This window comes from Mercenaria mercenaria, chromosome 2 (assembly GCF_021730395.1).
Source record: "Mercenaria mercenaria strain notata chromosome 2, MADL_Memer_1, whole genome shotgun sequence".
NCBI classification, from domain to species: domain Eukaryota; kingdom Metazoa; phylum Mollusca; class Bivalvia; order Venerida; family Veneridae; genus Mercenaria; species Mercenaria mercenaria.
In genome coordinates this window covers 114,988,409-115,007,188 of record NC_069362.1, presented here as the reverse complement: position 1 = coordinate 115,007,188, position 18,780 = coordinate 114,988,409, and the positions used below count along the sequence as shown (strand labels likewise).

General features: G+C 33.8%; 1 protein-coding gene across 1 annotated transcript; it reads right to left on the bottom strand.

Moving 5' to 3' along the window:
- Positions 1 to 1,494: 1,494 nt before the first annotated feature.
- On the bottom strand, positions 1,495 to 18,573 carry LOC123562989 (ankyrin repeat and SOCS box protein 2-like). Its single transcript, XM_045355559.2, has 2 exons — positions 18,468 to 18,573; positions 1,495 to 2,608 (listed from the first exon to the last, which is right to left on the bottom strand). The coding sequence occupies exon 2, from the start codon at positions 2,424 to 2,426 to the stop codon at positions 1,695 to 1,697; it is 732 nt and encodes a 243-aa protein (XP_045211494.2). The 5' UTR covers positions 2,427 to 2,608; positions 18,468 to 18,573; the 3' UTR covers positions 1,495 to 1,694.
- Positions 18,574 to 18,780: the final 207 nt, after the last annotated feature.

Here is an 18,780-nt window from a genome sequence, read left to right as displayed (position 1 = left end):
TTTGAACATAAACTTTATAAATCCTTTCAAATGTTTTTAAAGACATTAATGTGTGTACAATAATCTTTTTTCACTTGACTTTTAAAAGAAAATGACAATTTCATTATATGTTCGATTTCCATTTCTCGTTATTTTACTAGGATACACCATATATGTAACATCTGTCAGGCAGCCATTCTGATACAAATTAATATTATATTGCATGTACATTCAAAATCCACTGAATGAAAATTGAGAGTAACATGTTTAGTTTTAAAAGAAATAAAAGCAGCATTTAAATTATATTATTGTAATGTCTTTTACGGTATGCATTTTGAAAATTGCGCCAACGTAAATAGTTCATATTGGTAACGTTTTTTTTTCAATTAAAATTATTTTAACAAAAAGATGACTTCTGTTCGCAATGATTACTTTGATCTTTCCTTGTTGTTTTCAAACTTATTTCTAGAGGCCAGTTTGAAGATGACAGGGCAGTATCTTTATTGATTTATCTGAATAGCATATCTTCAATCCGTGAAAACTTATTTGATTGTTTATTTACTAAAATTTTAACAGTATAGCTCATCAATATTTGTACGTGTAATCGATTTCAGGTGGTCAATTTGTGAGCGGTAAAATCCTTTGTTGCATGTTTAAAACAATATCAGGTGATTTCTGTTTTAGCTTTGGCTTTTGAAGAGCTATACCTCTTTCATATGCACATGTTTTATCGAATTTAAGGCAGTTATTTGGAAATTTGGGAAATGGTGGCCATCTTAATTTGAATAGTCTGTGTAACCAAATAACCTATTTTGTCTTTAATGTTGGGTGATTTAACTACTACGTACATAATGACTACTAAAAAGATCCAAGCTAGCATAGAAGAGAATTAAAAATCATCAAAATATGAGAACTTTGGGGGTATTAGCTCATATGTATAATAATTTCGGATTAATTTGAAATAGCTTTCATCTTGAATAAAATCGTATATTGCTGGATCTGCTTCCCTTTTGATGTTCCCCAAAAGGAACTTCCTTCAAAATGTTGCGGTCGTACCAGCATTTGCAATACTTTTATCATTTCTACTCCATTAGCAAAGATTAGGTCTGTCAGTATGCAAATCTCCCAGAAATGAAACACGAACCATAGCCTAGACTAACAGGCATTACAGTGCAAAGGTATTTGATTTTTTAGTTAAATATTCATTCATTTTGTTTTCTTTATTGTTAACATGAGGGTTCTGTTCCATTTTAAAGGATTAGAAGTGCTTAAGTTTTCCAATTAAGTATACATGTGTATGTACTAATGTGGTGGGTGGGGTACATCAGCCCCTACTTTTTACATTTTATTCGGTATATAATATATAACGTAGCATTATTTGAAAAACCAAAGTAAATTATTGATTATTTCAGGCATTAAAAGATAAGATTTATTATAAGAAATGTCACATAAATTTCTTTTTTCACCATCCAAATCAGCGTTATCCCTATGCAATAATAAATCTTATTTATTAGACACCAACGTTTCTAAAATCGTCATTAAATTTTACTGACATGTTGCTCAGACCGACATCCACCCTTAAAAGTTTCCTGAATGATAGTATAACATCATGGTATAGCTCAACCTTTGCCTAATTTCTGGGTTACGACTTTCAATTTGTTTGGCCTTGGCCCATGGACCAAAACACATGATTAAATTCTTGCTCTAGATTTTACCTACAATAATAACCGTTTGATTGTCTTTTCACAGAGAATCAGATCTTGTATACCTTTAGGAATTTGTAACATACGTACAAATCGGTGCAACGCGAAGCCGGGAAAAGTCCTCCGAATTCTAAGGCAACATAAAGATTGCAGTGACATGGGCTTGTGGATGAACATGTTGTAATAATTCCGTATTCCAACGCAACGATGTTCTAGTTTAGTTTTGTCTAGATTGTCAAACCCAAGTTCTAACAATACCGCAAACAACGAAAATGCAGGGTCTGGGGGCAAGACAAGTGAATTCTGGTATATTCTTAATGCCAGGTTCAATACATCACTTTGAATATCAGCACGTGGATTGAAATACAACAATTTTCTTATGATTTCATTCGAATGTGTCGGCGATTTGTAAATAGGTACGGTGGCATTAGTCTCAGTTAGATATTTAATACAGCACTGCTTTTTATAGTCAGACTCCTCTTCCTTTCTTAAAATTGACATCATAAAAGGTGTGTTGCCATTAGTGTCAACTTTGTTTACATCTGCGCCAAGTTCTAAAAGAAATTGGACAACTTCAGCACTGCAGTCAGGGGATGACAGGACATGATGCAGTGGCGTTTTCCCATCAGCGTCATTGATATTCACGTCTGCACCATGCCGAACGGCAAATTTCATAGCTTCGAAATCAAACTGTTTTGCCTTTGCAATTTCGATTGGAAAATCCTCCCTTAGTTGATTGTACATTTTAATCAAGGCCACCTTCTGTAACCATTTCTACCCCCGATACTTCTACTGTTTATGCTTCGAAACCATGTTTAGATAAATGCGCGTCTTGGTAATGAAAAGCATTTACACAGATTACTTTTTGATAAAGTATATACATGTATTTTATGAAACAGGGTGTTCTGGCTTTGCTGTCTTTCAGTCTGAAAAAAAAAAGAAATATTATTTACAATGCATAAACTTCGAAATTTTTCTGTAATACAAACATTTCGCCATGTCTTGCAGCTAAGATGAATGCAAAAAAGCATCGTAATTTTCTTTCTTGCATACAGGGCAGGATTTTCCCTTGTATTTGGCGGTGCTGGAAAAACTCGTCTTACACACAGGGGTGTAAAATGACTCACGTGCTGTGATTTATAAATAAATGCGTAAATTCATACGCTACCATAGCAGAATAGTGCTTAAAAGAAAAGAACTCGTTTAACTTTATTTCTTCTATTAACTGAATGATACCGGCATTCTATGACTGGCTGAAGGTGCGGATGGTTATATCTGGATCTGCGGTAACTCGACAGAGCCTCGCTTCCGCCCAAACAATGATTACTCTAAAACCCGATATTTCCATCTGTACCATCAACCAGTGAAATATTCTTTTAGTATTTCGTGCAGTCAATAGTAGAGCACCAATTATTGACCTCTCTAAAATATTATAAAGTTGTCCAAAGCTTTAATAATGGCATCGCAGAACATGCTATGAATATCCTACCACTTTAGATTTCATACAGTTTGCCGGGTTTTAGTGATGAATATAGCCAGTCTATCCCTCTGATACATGACACTCCGTGCAAAGCATGGTTGCAAATTCATTCCGTGCAAAGCATGGTTGTAAATTATCTAAATACATGTACACTGCTGACTAGCGTACAAATTAAACCAACAACAAATCGGGTCTGCAATATTTACTATTTGTTTTGTCCTCGTTGCTTCTGAGGAATCTATTTTTCAGATTTTGTTAGGGCCTAATATATTATGTTGTTATTAAAGACGTTCGCGGTAGTAATTTCTGCGCATCTTTTTCACGCATGTACTGTATTAGATAATTTTAGGATTTTATTTAATGATAACATCCTTACATCATTTAAATATGTTTCAGCAAATAACTTTTTATTTACACTACAGTATGTTCTTTGATTTTAATGCCGACCGTAACTTTGTAAATTCTTGTCCGTGCTGTAATTCTGTCATCCATGAGGATAGTTTGGCATAAATATATTAACCTTAATGAGACGACGTTTCATGTGTAACACCCAGACCCCCTTTCTACAAGGTCAAGGTAACACTTAAAAGTCAAACAGTCTCTTTTGTGTCCGGATCGTAACTTTGCCATTCATCAAGAGGTTTTAAAAGAACTTAGCATAAATGTTTATCAAAATGAGAACCCTAGCTCCAAGGTCAAGGTGTTAACAGTGTTATTTTAGTGTCCGGTCCATATTTCTGCTATCCATGGAGGGATTTTGAAATATCTTGGCATAAATGGTAACTATAATCAGACAATGTGTCACGCGCAAGACCCAGATCCCTTGCTCCAAAGTTAGTGTCATATTTAGAAGTCATATCATAATAGATCTTTACGTGTCCGATATATAACTCTGTTATCTATGAGGGGGTTTTGAAACAACTTGGCATAAATGTTTACCATAAGGAGGCAATGTGTTACGCGCAAGACCCAGACCCCTAGCTCCAAGATCAAGTTTACACTTAGAAGTCAAGTGAAAGGTTAAGATCCGATTCGTAACTCTGTCATTAATCATGTTACAATCTAAATATTCTAAGATTTTGTACCAATTGCAAATTAGCTCAGTGGTAAAGCATACAGTCCATGTTAAACAAATATTTTACCGTGTGGGTTCGAAACTCACCATCGACATTATTTTTTTTCTCGTAAACATTTAGATTCCTTCATGAACTATGTGACAACACTATCATAAGCCGATATGGCAGGTCAGAAAAAGTTTACCATTATATCAAAGATGATATTGACTAAATGCATGCATTTAAGCCATGCAAATAATAAACATACTGTTGTTTTATATAAAGGCATACATACAAATACAAACCATCGAAGAATGAAACAAAAATATGGGAATGAAAAAGAAAACGAAACGAAAAAAACACACACACACACACACACACACACACACACACACACACATACATGTAAACGTTACCAATCGGGGATGTAAGTTATAAACCTACTAAGTGGGAACTTCTTTATTACTGCACCTACAGTTTTCATATTTCTATCAACTCTTATTCTTATCATTTTTAAATTATCCGAGGCTTTAGATTAAAGCTATCTTCAATAGTTAAGCAATGAGATTTTTCACATTCAAAACGGGGCATTTTGTGTTTAAACCAACTGAGGTGAGTGTATAACAAACCGGGTGTTTGTGTATAGACGAAATGTGGAATTGTGTGTTTCAACAAAACGGGAAATTAGTGTAAAGACTAAATGAGGTACAAGTGTATAACTAAACGGGTGCATGTGTATAGTTGAAACGAGGAACTAGCTATTAAACTAATATATGCGGAATCACTTGTTGCATAACGTGTATATGAGTAAAGTCAATCGAGGAATTTGATTTGATTTGACGGGTTTAATGCTCGTTATAGTATTCAGTTATGTCAGGCGGTCAGTTTACTCAACAATAGTTCCTGGGAACATCCAGTAATAGTCTCCCATCCTCCGTAAGAAACTGACAGCTTTCTTACAAAAAGGAAAAATGGTAGGGAGCAGGACTCGAACCAATGCCCCTTAATCAGTGAGAGCTTACGGTGATTTTAAATCAGCGACCCTAACCACCCAATCACAGAGGCGGTCAGCAATCGGAGAAATTCTATATTCTGTTTGCAAGCGGTACGTCAATCCTTTCAAAATTCAACTAAAGTTGTCTATGTCAAATGTTTACATTAAAATTACTGTTTTAAGACATAAAACGATCGAAGAACAAGCCAGATACATGATGCAGAAACACAATATATCACAAAAAATGTATCTGGTTATATCAACTTTTTATTTCAATCAAAAGCATTACTTACAAAAGCGGTTGAACTTCGATATTAAGTGAATATTGTATACTATAGTCCCCACATATTTTAACTAAATTGCTAAGCAGACAATTTCTCCTTCAGAATCAAAGAACCGATTTACAGACGCAATATTGTGAACGAACATTCTACCCTTTGCAGAAGAATACTATTCGTTCCAAAGACAGTTATTATCGAATGTGATTGTAGGTACATTAAAATAGTATTAAGAATCAAAACATATAAGTGGTTCCTATAAGTGGTAGCCAGGGCATTCTTCATAGTACGCAGAGGTAATGCGTAGGGGTCTTGGTATCCTCACCATGATTTCTTTTCATCTGAGAACCACAAATGGTGCATTTTGGCGTGTATTTGAAGCTAAACATTGCACGGAAACCTTATTCGTTCTAAATCTTTTATATAAAATGTATTATTTTACTATTTTCGTGCTTTGTCATTTTGATCTCGCGCTTCGGGTATCGCCTTCCCATGACAAAGAAGCGTGAAAGACGAAGCACGAGATCACAACGGCGAAGTGCGAAACTATGAAAATTTCAGGCTTTAATATTAGCATTGGGCAGATTTCGTACCAAAAATACTGAATCATAAAACAAGTATATAAACGTAGCGGGATTGTTGATATAATATTATCTAAACGACATCTAAAACCAAGTATTACACTGAAATCTTGTTTTGATGATTTTTAAAAATGTTGTTTAAGGTCTTTCGAAATATCATACCTATAATTTAGTTACGTAATACGCATTGAAAATATTAAATCACCAATTATAATATAGAAGGAGCATATTTATCTCACTGTAAATTGCTTGTCAAATACTGTAGTATCGTATGACTTGTACCGGTGTCAATAGCGTAATATTAACTAGGTGTAATGAATGGGATCCGGACATTTGCCCCCCAGGACATTTGCCCCCCAATGAAAAAGTGGACTGCTGGACATTTGCCCCCCAGTTGAAATGATAGATAGGACATTTGCCCCCCAGTGCTTATTTCTGAAATGGACATTTGCCCCCCAATATTTTTGTCCCCCAGTGACTTTTTAGGAACTTCGTACAAGATATTCATCATATTTTAGGGTACAATATTTTTGTTTTATACAATTTTGTAGTAGTTTAATAGCCAAATTAACAATTTTGGGAGTGTTAAAAACATTGCACTAATTAAGAAATTATAACGCTGTTATGACACTTTTATTACTCAATAATATGCATTATTTACCTTAACACCTAAAAGTAATTAACATATTTATCAAATTATTATTAATAAAACAGTATTTTTTTTACTGAAAATTGCCTTTTAGAGTAATTTTGATAATAAAACAACAAAAAATACAGTTATATATACTGGCATATTGGACAAAAATATTGGGGGGCAAATGTCCATTCCAAAAATAAGCCATGGGGGGCAAATGTCCTATCTGCCATTTCAACTGGGGGGCAAATGTCCAGCAGATCATTTTTTCATTGGGGGGCAAATGTCCTGGGGGGCAAATGTCCTACAATCGTAATGAATGGATTTCTATTGAATTTTATTTTCTATGGGATAATAGTTGATAATTTCATACACTTAAGTACAATTATAACATATTTCTATGATATCAAAGGCTGAGCGTGAAGCTATTATATCTTTTTTTTTTATTTATATACCGTTACAATAGTTTCGCGCTCAGCTCAAGATAAAGTAAATATTATGCGAGACAAACGTCTGCAGTGTTACACAAAAAGTGATATTCAAAAGCTTTTAGCCTTAAAAATGTATTTTTTTCCGATTTCTTAACCAACATTTTATCAATTGTTTACACTGTATTATACTTTTGTTATAGAAATTTCCTCCTAGACAGCGTAAGTCTGTAATATTTCACATGGTCAGGATTATTACAAAATAAGCAATCAGATAGTAGGATATTGAGATAAATTGCAAAACTGTACCTAAATTGTTATAAAACTACAAGTACAAATTTTGGTGAATTTCAATGCACGTTAAATTAACTAATCATATAAATCAGTTTGCTATACAAATAATGTCTATAAGAAACAGGTTCGCTTTATTTTTATTACAAACTCAGATTATAACGAAAACGCACTTGCTTGTCCCGATGAGTTCGCTAAAACCGGAGTTTACTGTACTTCAAACATAATATAAAGTAAGCAATGATAGTGTATGAAGCCATCTCCGTTGCATGACACTAGCCAATTAACTGTGTATGTTGTCAGATTTTCACTACGCAGCTGCGTATTTGCGTAAAGGTAGCTACGCGCTTGATGAGTGTTTTTGCAGAAATATTTCATTTATATAATAAGTAAAACATGCCTTCTGGAGAAAAGACGATTATCAAATCTTAAATTATCATTAATTTCAAATCTTGATCAAAACCTTGAAATTCATTACCAAAAACAGTGCTACAGACCCGTTTTTGTAGTCATACAATTTTGTTTGTGTTAATTATAGACGTTTTTCCCAGTAATCCAGGTTCGTTTGAATATATGCTTTATAAAACAAAGTTTGACATGATACTGTTAAAAGTCTCTGATTGTGTACAATAACCAAATATATGATGCTACATTTAGCAAACTTGTTTAATATGAGTATCCCACTTAAGATTATACTGAAAGTATATGCCAAGATTTTTTCGCCTGAAGTTTGTCCAAAAACTGAATAAACCATTACGTAAAACTGAATAATGTCGTTATCTTTCTGAAAGCTATCTATTGTGTGTGTGTTCGGGTTTAACGTCTTTTTCAACAATGTTTCAGTCATATAAACACGGGTGTCTACTTGTAGCAGTGCATGCCCAACTTTAGAGTGCTGCCTCACTGGAATATCACGCCGTAGACACGTGACATGATACCCCACCCAGTCACATTATACTGACACTACCCTCTTAATTCTGAGCGCCAAGCGAGGAAGCTGCTAGTACCATTTTTTACGTCTTTGGTATGACACGGCCGGGGATCGAACCCACGACCTCTCACGGACGCTCTACCAATAGGGTACCGAGGCGGTTCAATAAAAATAATTTACAACATATTTTTTCACGGGCTTCAAATGTCTTCATGTTCCCATTAACGACTGTACTTGAGTAATGAGAAATAAAGATATCGGCAATCATTCAATACATTACATTTTGCATTTTCTGACACCTAGGGAATTCATCTGTATATTGTTCTGTTTTCGATTTCATCGTCACTGTCAGTTCAATCAACAGTCTTTTTTTCGCTCTTCTTTCCCCCAAACTACCCAAATTGAATGCTACCACAATACACATACGATGTGATATATTATTGAATTAATAAAAATGATTAGCAATTGAGTGAGGTCGTCCCCTTCCATTAAACAAAATTTCTTAAAACGCAGTTTTGATCAGATTTAACCGTTAAAACAAAAACAACATCTCGTTCAGATAACTGTATGTCATATCTATACTTATGCCTATCTAGAATCGTCGTACAATACAATAATTTCTGACATGTATATGAGCCTATATGCTTTGTTGAAACATTTTTACATCATATATTTCAACACATTGCCGCAATGATTGCGATTGCTGAACAAAATCAGCGCGAAAATAGCATGAAAATCCTGTGTTAAGGTACTTCCGCCATCTTGAATTTAGAGTGACCTTCATTTGAGCACAGGCACTTGGTTGCACTGATAGTATTTTTCTTATATTGGCCTGTACCTACTGTTTGTTGGTTTTAATACGTGCACCAGTGCTCCCTGTATTCAAAAACATTATTTACTGTAAGTGAATCCCTTTATTAAAAAGTTAAAATTTTAGGTTTTGGTATATTATACATATAAGGTATACCTGACGAGGCAACGGAAGTGTATGACCGGTGTATGACGGGTAATGAAATGGTTTTGAACCACTAAATTATTCCGGCTTTTGAGCGTTGATCATGACTGTTGTCTTTTTTAAACTATGTAATAAAATGTTACACAAGGTCAAAAACAAGCTCACAACATTAAATTATAGAAAAAGAACTTATTCACAATGCACATGTCAGATATTTAATTTATAAAAATTGAAAATGTATTTCTGTATGAAAGGTAGGTATATACTTCATAAGTGGCTGCAGAAGGTAATTAAAAATCTCTCCCCCCTCCCACCCCCCCCCCTCTCTCTCTCTCTCTCATAATGTCAAGTCATCTTTCGACTGATAGAGACATGGGATACACGTCGACTTGCTAGTTATGTTGAAAAAGAGTTCTAAAAGACTGATGGGTCCGACATCAGCTAAAATGAAAAGGCTAAAGGAATGTTAGCATGGTAAGTGTGATTAAAAAAAGAACAAGCATTAAAAGATAAAAACCCATAGCACTTCTGGTCTAGTACATTGTACTTTATGGTTGCTACAACCACTTTGAAAGCTTCAAGGTCAGGGTGGTCAGATTATTCCACAGTACATCTGAAACTTTGTGGTCAGGTTATTCTACAAGGTCAAGGTTATTCCATAGTATTACTTGGGTGCAAGATGGTAATATGCATTTTCTAGCTGTTGACGGACAAGTATTTGTATGCTTATGTTTTGACGTTTTCGTTTGTTGTTGCGATGATTATGAAATTAAGCGTTTATTAGCATTTAAAGATATTTAAGTGATATTTTACATCTGTCACACTATTTTGCACTGACAATTAACTATAAAATATAGCCATGGAGTAAATATTGGTTTTGATGACAGCTTTGATTTTTGTGACATGTAGTGCCTAATTTAGAAGGGATTAAACTCCATGTCCCACTTATTTTCCCATTGTTCTAGCTTGTTAAGATTTTCCTGGAGGATTTTGTTTCCATCCACAGAATTGATATCATAATAAGGTATATGTATAACTACATTATCGTCGGCAAAGTGTCGGATTTGAGACTTGATTGAAAATGGGAGATCGCTAATATAAAATAGAAAATACTGAGGTCTAAGGATCGAACCATTGTGGAAACCAGATGCCATTGGTACTTCTTTGGAATTTCGCCTCAAAAACTACAAATTGACTTTCTATCAAGTAGAAAATGCATAATACCACTTGATGACTTGTGGACAGACACCATGATCTTAACAAAAGTCTTACTGGAAGTCGAGTACAATTAAGTCAGTTTGTTTACGACTGGAAATGCTGTTAATCAGCTCACCTATTAACTCAATTGGTTGAGTTTTACCAATATCTCCTTCAGAACGCCATGTTGGAGGTCATAAAGAATGTTACGTTTAGAAAGATGGACAGAGACATCGGATGCATAGATGTGTTCTAGTGTTTTACACAGTGAATGATATAACAGATAATTTGCCAAGTCATGCGGGTCCCCTTCTTGAATAGAGGGCAAACAAAATCTTATCTCTATTTTGTGGGAACAGTGCCTGAGAAGAAAGACTATGGAAGATTACCAGTAGAACATCAACAATTTCATCATTAAGTTCCTGGAGGACAACTGGACAAAAATGGTCTGGTCCTGCAGCTTGTCTGGTTTTAGGTTAGCTAGCAATTTGAGAATATCCATTTATCGATGGAAATTTCAGATATTATGGAGGCAGTTCAGAAGGCTGTAGAATTTTAAGTTTTGAAGTCAGTTTTGTCTAAGATAAAGTGGTGATTTGTTTAAATACGGATTGATAATTTTAAATTTGAAAATAAATAGTTATTTAGTGTTTGTGGTCTTAAACCAGTGAAAGTCAAAAAAAGTATTCCATAACCCTACATACTGCTGGTAAGTAAATATTTACACAGACTATCATCATAACTGAGGAGTTACATTTACATGCTCTTCACCAGTGTGGATTATAAGTCCTGCTTTGGTGTAGAAATCTTTCACTTGAAGAATTTATCCTGGTACATGGAAAGTTGGTGGTTCTACCCAGGTGTCTAATGAAGTTATACCTGCAGGCACACATATGTATTCCTCAACAAACATCAGATGTTTGAAAAATACCATGTCAAGAGACAAGAAAAAAATAACTGTACAGCAATAGATCAATCAGTTATTACCATTCATAATTTATCATGTCCAAAACATTGCGCAATGATACTATTTCCACTTTGGTGATTATTACATTTCACTCGGACTTTATCGTAGACCCCTTTGTAAAATCTCAAACTTTAAACTAAAATAAAGGTATTAAATCCATATAATATTTGAACAAAATTTCAAAGTTTTGTTGTTTGTAGCATCATCTGAAGCATGTGCATTGAAAAATCTAACTTGATAATTAAAATAGTGTGATATTTATTTCTAGTCACTTTATTTTCATTGTAAATATACTTCGTTATACCCAAGCGGAAACTGGCAGGTACTCGAAAATGCAGCTCTCTGATTGGTCAGTTAGAACCCCTAACGTACGGTGATGTCATGTTAAAAATTATAAATTTCTGGAGGTCCATCATGAATCTGTGAAAAATTGTAATGATAATTCTTGTACATCTTGTCGACGTGTCTGTGTTATGGTTCTGGCTCTGTAGGCAAAAATCGACATGTACTCCAGTTCGTTTTATAGTCTGTTCCATTGATCTGTTCTAGTAATACAGACTTAATATGTAATATTAACGCATGAAATAAGTTAGGTAGTTTAGTTACCACGCGCCACGATAAATTAGTGGCTTACTACCGTTTGCAAAACCAGTCGACCGTAGTTCCGTTGCCGATAATGGCCGATAATGGCGGAGTGCAATACCTTCTCTTTATATCTATTCGAGACCAAATTTTTAAGATTCTTTAAAAAGCGAATTTTCAACATACCATCAGTGCAACCAAGTGCCTGTGCATTTGAGGTGTGAAAATATAGTGAAAAAAAGCTTTCAAATGCAGCTGTTCCAGAGTACAAAAACAGCTCAGTTTGCAAGATCTGAAGTAAAAGTAGCTGTATAAAAGTAAAACTAAAATTTGGAAATAAACAAAGAAGATATTTTACCTGTATTTTTCCAAATTTTTGGTTAGATTTATAAATCCTTTCAAAATACTTTATTAAAAATTCATGAATGGCAAAAGTTAGTTCAAAGTATCAATTAGTGCATAGGAGAATTGTCTTACCGAATAGAACTAAACTTAGTACATAACCAGTTTTCAAATCTGACCACTTCATGTATTAAAACGAAAATAAATCTGTACATATTGCTATTTTCAGCATACATAAAAGTAGTGCAATGTGCGGACAATGATTTTTCATGTATGGTGTACCAAACTGCCTAAAAATTGTAAGAGAAGTCTAGACAATGTGAACAAGATTTGCAACGATCCAAAATTTTAAAGAATTGCGTGTTTACCTGTACGATTCTTTGTTTTTAGGTATTATATTTATGATTTTGATAAGTATCAGTCAGTATGTTTTATCTAATTTCTCGAATAAATTATATAAACAGCTTGGAAACATGACACTACGTTCGTACTCATCCGTACTCCAATATAACTCGAATGTAAAGTTATTATTCTTGAAGTTGTGATCGAGTCCACCAAATTGGAACTGATATGAAAATTATCGGTAATTTTATATTGTAATAATGAGAGATAAAAATCGCTTCAAAAACCTTCAGGATGTGCTTTTGATAGTGATGTTTATTTCCGGGCCCTGGATACGGATATTTAAAACATGTTTACCGTTTCCAAGAACAACTGGAATGGTAAGTAAAAATGTACCGGAATCATCAAGTCATCACATATGAAAACAATACATAAATCGTCGTGAAATATATTTTTATGCAAGAATAGCGACCTTCGGTCTCGGTCACAAACAATCCCACAGGCTTCTGCAGACGTTAATACACACACAAAAAGCGTGTATTATCCCTACAATAAATATGTATTGAAATTCCGGCATATAAATGGACACTGACTTTACATTAGTAGTCACTGCGGTGTTGACAGCGGAAGCAGCGGTCCAGTACTAAGACTGTCTACAAAACCAAGGATAACGACTTCTTTATCTGAAAATTACGAACATTGGGATCAGTGTTCAGTATACACCTGAAAATAATAGACTTGCTATTTGCCGAGTGCACACTTGTTTTCTATCATCGTTAATATAAAATAAATTAGTAAATAGTCGTACATATGCATAATCTCATAAACACTTCTTTATTGTATGTTCTCTGAAATTAACAAAAAAACTGGCACAGCTGAGACACCATACTTTAAACTAAATTCAGTTTATTCACCACGAGGTTCAAAATGCACGGGAGTCTCGTGATAGTACATTCCTTTATATTCATATGGTTGAAGTGTAAACAAATAGTTAAATTTGCTTCGTTTTATTTCTCACGGAAAAGATCGGACGGTTTTTTATATTGGAATAATCATAGAACATATATGCATTTAAAGTTGAAAGTTGATTGTTTTCTACAGGACGTAAAACTGAAACAAGTAAGAACTTTTACTTTTCCAGCAATGTTCCTCAGGTGGACTTTGACATTGTTTACAAAGAGAAATCAGTTTTGTGTCATCTTGAAATGCGTTGTTCGGCTGAAATGTATAGTTCCCGGAAAAGTTCTAAAATGGCTTATTTGGGGGATTTTCGTTTTATTTATAAATTCAACACAATGTGCAATATTTCCAGTTTTTGAAAATGATTGAAATTGAACTTGTTTTTAGAAAAAGTCCCGATCTTTCATCAATATTTTGTCAGCAGATGCTTACAAATTTTAAGTGATTCGGCTTTCTTGTCCAAGAGAGGTGTGTAAAGCGAAAAACTATCATTACACATTGCGTTTATTCTTTAAATGTATAGGATCTGTAACAGATTAAGAAGATCGGACAGTGCAAAACTATACTAAATGGATATCTCTAACCATGATAAGGAGGCATATATATTTCAGTAAGGAAATCTGAGGTAAAGAAACAATCATATACTTTATTTCTTGAAATGAACATGGCGGCGAAATATTTAGAAAAACTGTGCACGTGTTTTGCGCATTAGAATGTTTAACAACATTTCTTGAGAAAATAGCGCTCGTATGCACTATTTTGGCTTTCTTGATTTGAAAAATAAATACTTTATAGCAATTTAGGATGCATACGATACTAAAATTTTGCACCAAAAATGTTCACTCATTTTCTTCCAAAGCACTGTGGATATAAGGTTCAACGTAACTTTCATGCTCGCAAGTTTACCTACAGATATATCTTTTCAAGTTTTATCGTATATTTTTTGTGTCCTTGCATTTCGAAAGCTGTTTCGAGGATTCTGATTTTTCACATGAATTTCTAATTTCAATTTGCGGAAGTACCTTAAGATAATTACATGAGTTAGGTACTGTATGATATAGGTTTTATAATTTTCACGTGTTCTTAATCAGTATTTTAAACGTACTGGAGTCAGATCCTCTTATGCTTTTCTTTGATGTGTAGTAAATAATATGAATCAGGTAATGTACAAATGTTATTGTTTTATTTTTCCAAATAATGAAACTGTATTAAAATTCTCTGGCTTTGCTGTATTAATTACTGTTGAATTTACATAGGTAATTGCATTATGAGCTGATCATATGAACATCTTTGGAGGTAATACTACATTTATTTTTTCAAATGCAGCACGGTAATTCAAAAGGAATTAGTATATTTCAGCACCGCGCTTGAAGTTTAAAGTTAGTTAAATGCGATGAATATACATAAAATGTATATATAAAATGTATATTTTGAGTAGTGTCCCTGTATATTATAATATTCTCAGTTTAACATTAATAAGATTATTATTAAGTTGAAAGTTTGTTAAATGCGATGAATATACATAAAATGTATAATATATAGAATGTATATAGTTTGAGTAGTGTTCCTGTATATTATAATATTCTCAGTTTAACATTAACATTGTCAAATCAAGTCATTAATATAGAAATTAAAGCGCATAACACAATAAGCCAGAAAAGATATGCGGTAACATAATAAATATATAATACTGTCTTATGAACGTTAAAAGATATTTAATTGGTAATAATATTGATGAATTAATCAACATAATCTTTTCACTCATGAGCTTATAATGATGAAAACATATGTAAAATTAGTGAATATATTTTAAACCTTTGTGTGTATGTACTACGAGTTGTATACAGGTAAACTGGGGAACTGCAGTAAATGGGAAAAGATACACACTGTTGTAAAATTCTGTTTGTGTTAGATATGTGTATGACCAGAACCGGCGTACCGGGGAATAAATTTTTATCGCTCAGAATAAGCTCAAATTTCGAGAGATGACTAATTTGAAGGTCAGGAATAACGTGGTATTGTTAAAATGAACTGGGGAATTCCCCGGTTCGAGGCGTATCCCCAGTACGTTGGTGCGTATTCATACGAAATTACCCAGTTGGCAGCTTTTACAAACACACACACACACACACACAAAGACAAAACATGAAACAAACTCACGTAGATTCGACCCCACAAAATGATTACGCGCAAGACCCAGACCCCTAGTTCCAAGACCAAGTTTATACTTAGAAGTCAAGTGAAAGGTTAAAAGGGTCTGTTTCATATCCGGTTCGTAACTCTGTCATTAATCAAGAAATTTCGAAATTAATTAGCAGAAATATTCCCCGATAACGAGAAAACGTCTCGTGCATAACAACCAGACCACTAGCTCCACGATCGATGTCACATTTAGAGGTTAACGGTTTACATGGTGTGTTTCTTGTCTTCCATACCTATTCCGTCGATGAAGACATTTTAAAATTACATGGCATAAACGTTGACGTGTCAGACGCAAGTCCAAAATCTCTAGTTTCAAAGTCAAAGTCAAACTTAGATTAAAAAGCTAACATTTATGTTTCTTGTCCAGTCAATAACTCTGCCATCATCAAACATTATTTGTCACAATTTTCCCTATAATGAGTTAGTGTGTCATGTTCAAGACCCAGGCCCTAGCTCTAAGGTCAAGGTTACCTTCGGAGAAATTTTTTCTCTTGTCGAAAAATTAGTCATACCTTAACTATTCTGGCATATTTTTGCGCATCAAACTGTAGCATTCTTGGACAAACCTCGGGGGCGTTTGCCACTAATAGTGCCATCTCTTGTTTGAGCTTCAATTCTAACTTTGAGAGTTATATATATTTGTACTTATCCCTTTAAAATGTCAAGGTCAGTAGTGGCTATTGTCAAGTTACCTTAAAGACACACCACTAACTAACTGTAACCATTTGTATTTCCATAATGCTGTCTGACCAAAGTACATCTCCTATTACGCTATACTTAGGATCTGAAAACGTGCTATTGATAGCCTCGTTCTGACGACCATTCCGTTAGCCAGACAGAAGGCTTACTTACAACATTTTGTAAGAATAAAAAATCTATATTTAGACTGGGTTTTTGATAGTTACATTTTTTATGACGTAAAGTGTCAGCCGGTTAGCTCTGTCGGTAAAGCGTTAGCTTTGTCGGCAGAGCACTTGCTCTGTAAGCGACTGGTCTCGGATTCGAGTCCCTGACAGCCTACACATTTTTCTTAATCTTTGACATTCAAACAAATCGTCTCATTGGTTAAAATAAACAAAAATAGAATTTCGTAAAATAAAAATAGCAATTCTGGAAATCAAAATGTACAGAAGACGATTAAGAATGGGTCATTCTCGGATCTTCGTTTAGAAGATCAAGTACTTCAGTCAGATTGTTCCATAATTGTAATTATACATTTTTGTATGGAGAAATGAGAAATAACAAGTGTCTAATTACAGTTTGACAGTAACAGATATAAGGCTAAGACAATGTATTACTAAATATATTATTCAATTAATGTAGTAGTATGCGCGGTACTTCATGTATTAAAGTGAGTTTAGATCACACTTTGTTTCTATATACAGTGTAAGATAGTTATTATTCTATTTTTTATAAAACTATACTGAGAAGAGAATGACTGAGTAAGTTTGCAGATGAAGTTATGAAAACCAGACTGAGCTTGTCCACCTGTCATCTTGTATAATAGTTGTATGATACCAGTATTACCAGAATTATTTGCACAAAGTTCATGTGGGAGGAAAAGGTAGACCACTAGGTATTGGTGGGTCTTTAACTCTTCTAACTTGTTAAATACCGATGGATAAAAATAAATGCTATAGCCTATAATTAACGGTCAATGCGAATACGTTAATGTTACACACCGATAGCCACACGAAAACTACATGCAGATATAGACTTGCCACAGTTCTCTACTGCGAAAATCTAAAGTGGTAATTTTGACCGGGAATTCACGGCATGTTTGAGCACGGCCCATATATACAATCAGATTTTGGCTGTGTGTTACTGACTGGAGTAAGCTTATTAAAGTAACATGCATGAGGAGTTTCCTCACAGAACTGATTGTTAGAATATGAAAGGGAAAGATAGCATAAAGCAGATTTTGCCGATTGTCGCTCCTTCAGGACTCCCAAAAGTAGAAAACGAAATATATGAAAAGTGAAACAAAACTAAGATACTAAGTAAAACGTATCAAAACGGAAGTGATATTCTATTGCTGAATTTTCTCTGGAATTTGCAGATTGATATTCTCGGCTAGACCATATTATAATGCCATTAACGCAATACCTTGTTTATAACATTGTACCTTTTCAGCATTCAGTGGTCACATTGAATTATTTAAATGAGAACAAGTAAAATCGATTATCGCTTGTCAATATATATACATATATATTTAAATAATTAGCGTTTTATATAATAATCTTAAGAGTATGTGCCTGATCATGGTACAATATTTGCCGAAAAAAACACTTCTTTTATTAATCCATTTAAACATTAATATTAAGTCGTCAGTCTTTTCTGAATATTCCAATCTGCTGACCAGCTTATTACTTAATAACGAATTCTGAATACTCAAATTTTTACTTCGTTTATTTTTTTACATACCGGCATTATCTACTTTGTTGTTAATTTCCGTGTTCCACACTGATGAATTACTTGAAGTACTTTTCATTACTGTGATCAATACATGAACAACTTTTAATATTATTCTTATTAATATTAATTTTTAATATTTTAAAAATCTTACCAATTCTTCACAGTTGCGTTATAGATGCCTCAAATTTCCATACCGAGCACATCGTTGTGAAATCAGAATTCATGAATTATGTTATATTCGTTAAATGTTATATAAAGAAATTATTTAAAGAAATTGAAAAGATTCATCTTAGGTTTTGTAAACATATTTTGGGAGTTCGTACCCAAACACCTAATTTAGCTGTTTATGGGGAACTTGGAAGATTTCCCCTTTCCATAATTATGAAAGAAAGAGCCTTGAAGTACTGGCTTAAAATTATGAAAAACCCAGAGTCACCAATGTATAAAATTTTTATCGAACAGAG

Excerpts from the sequence above, each read along its gene's own strand:
- LOC123562989 (XM_045355559.2), bottom strand. The coding sequence starts at position 2,426 with ATGTACAATCAACTAAGGGAGGATTTTCCAATCGAAATTGCAAAGGCA.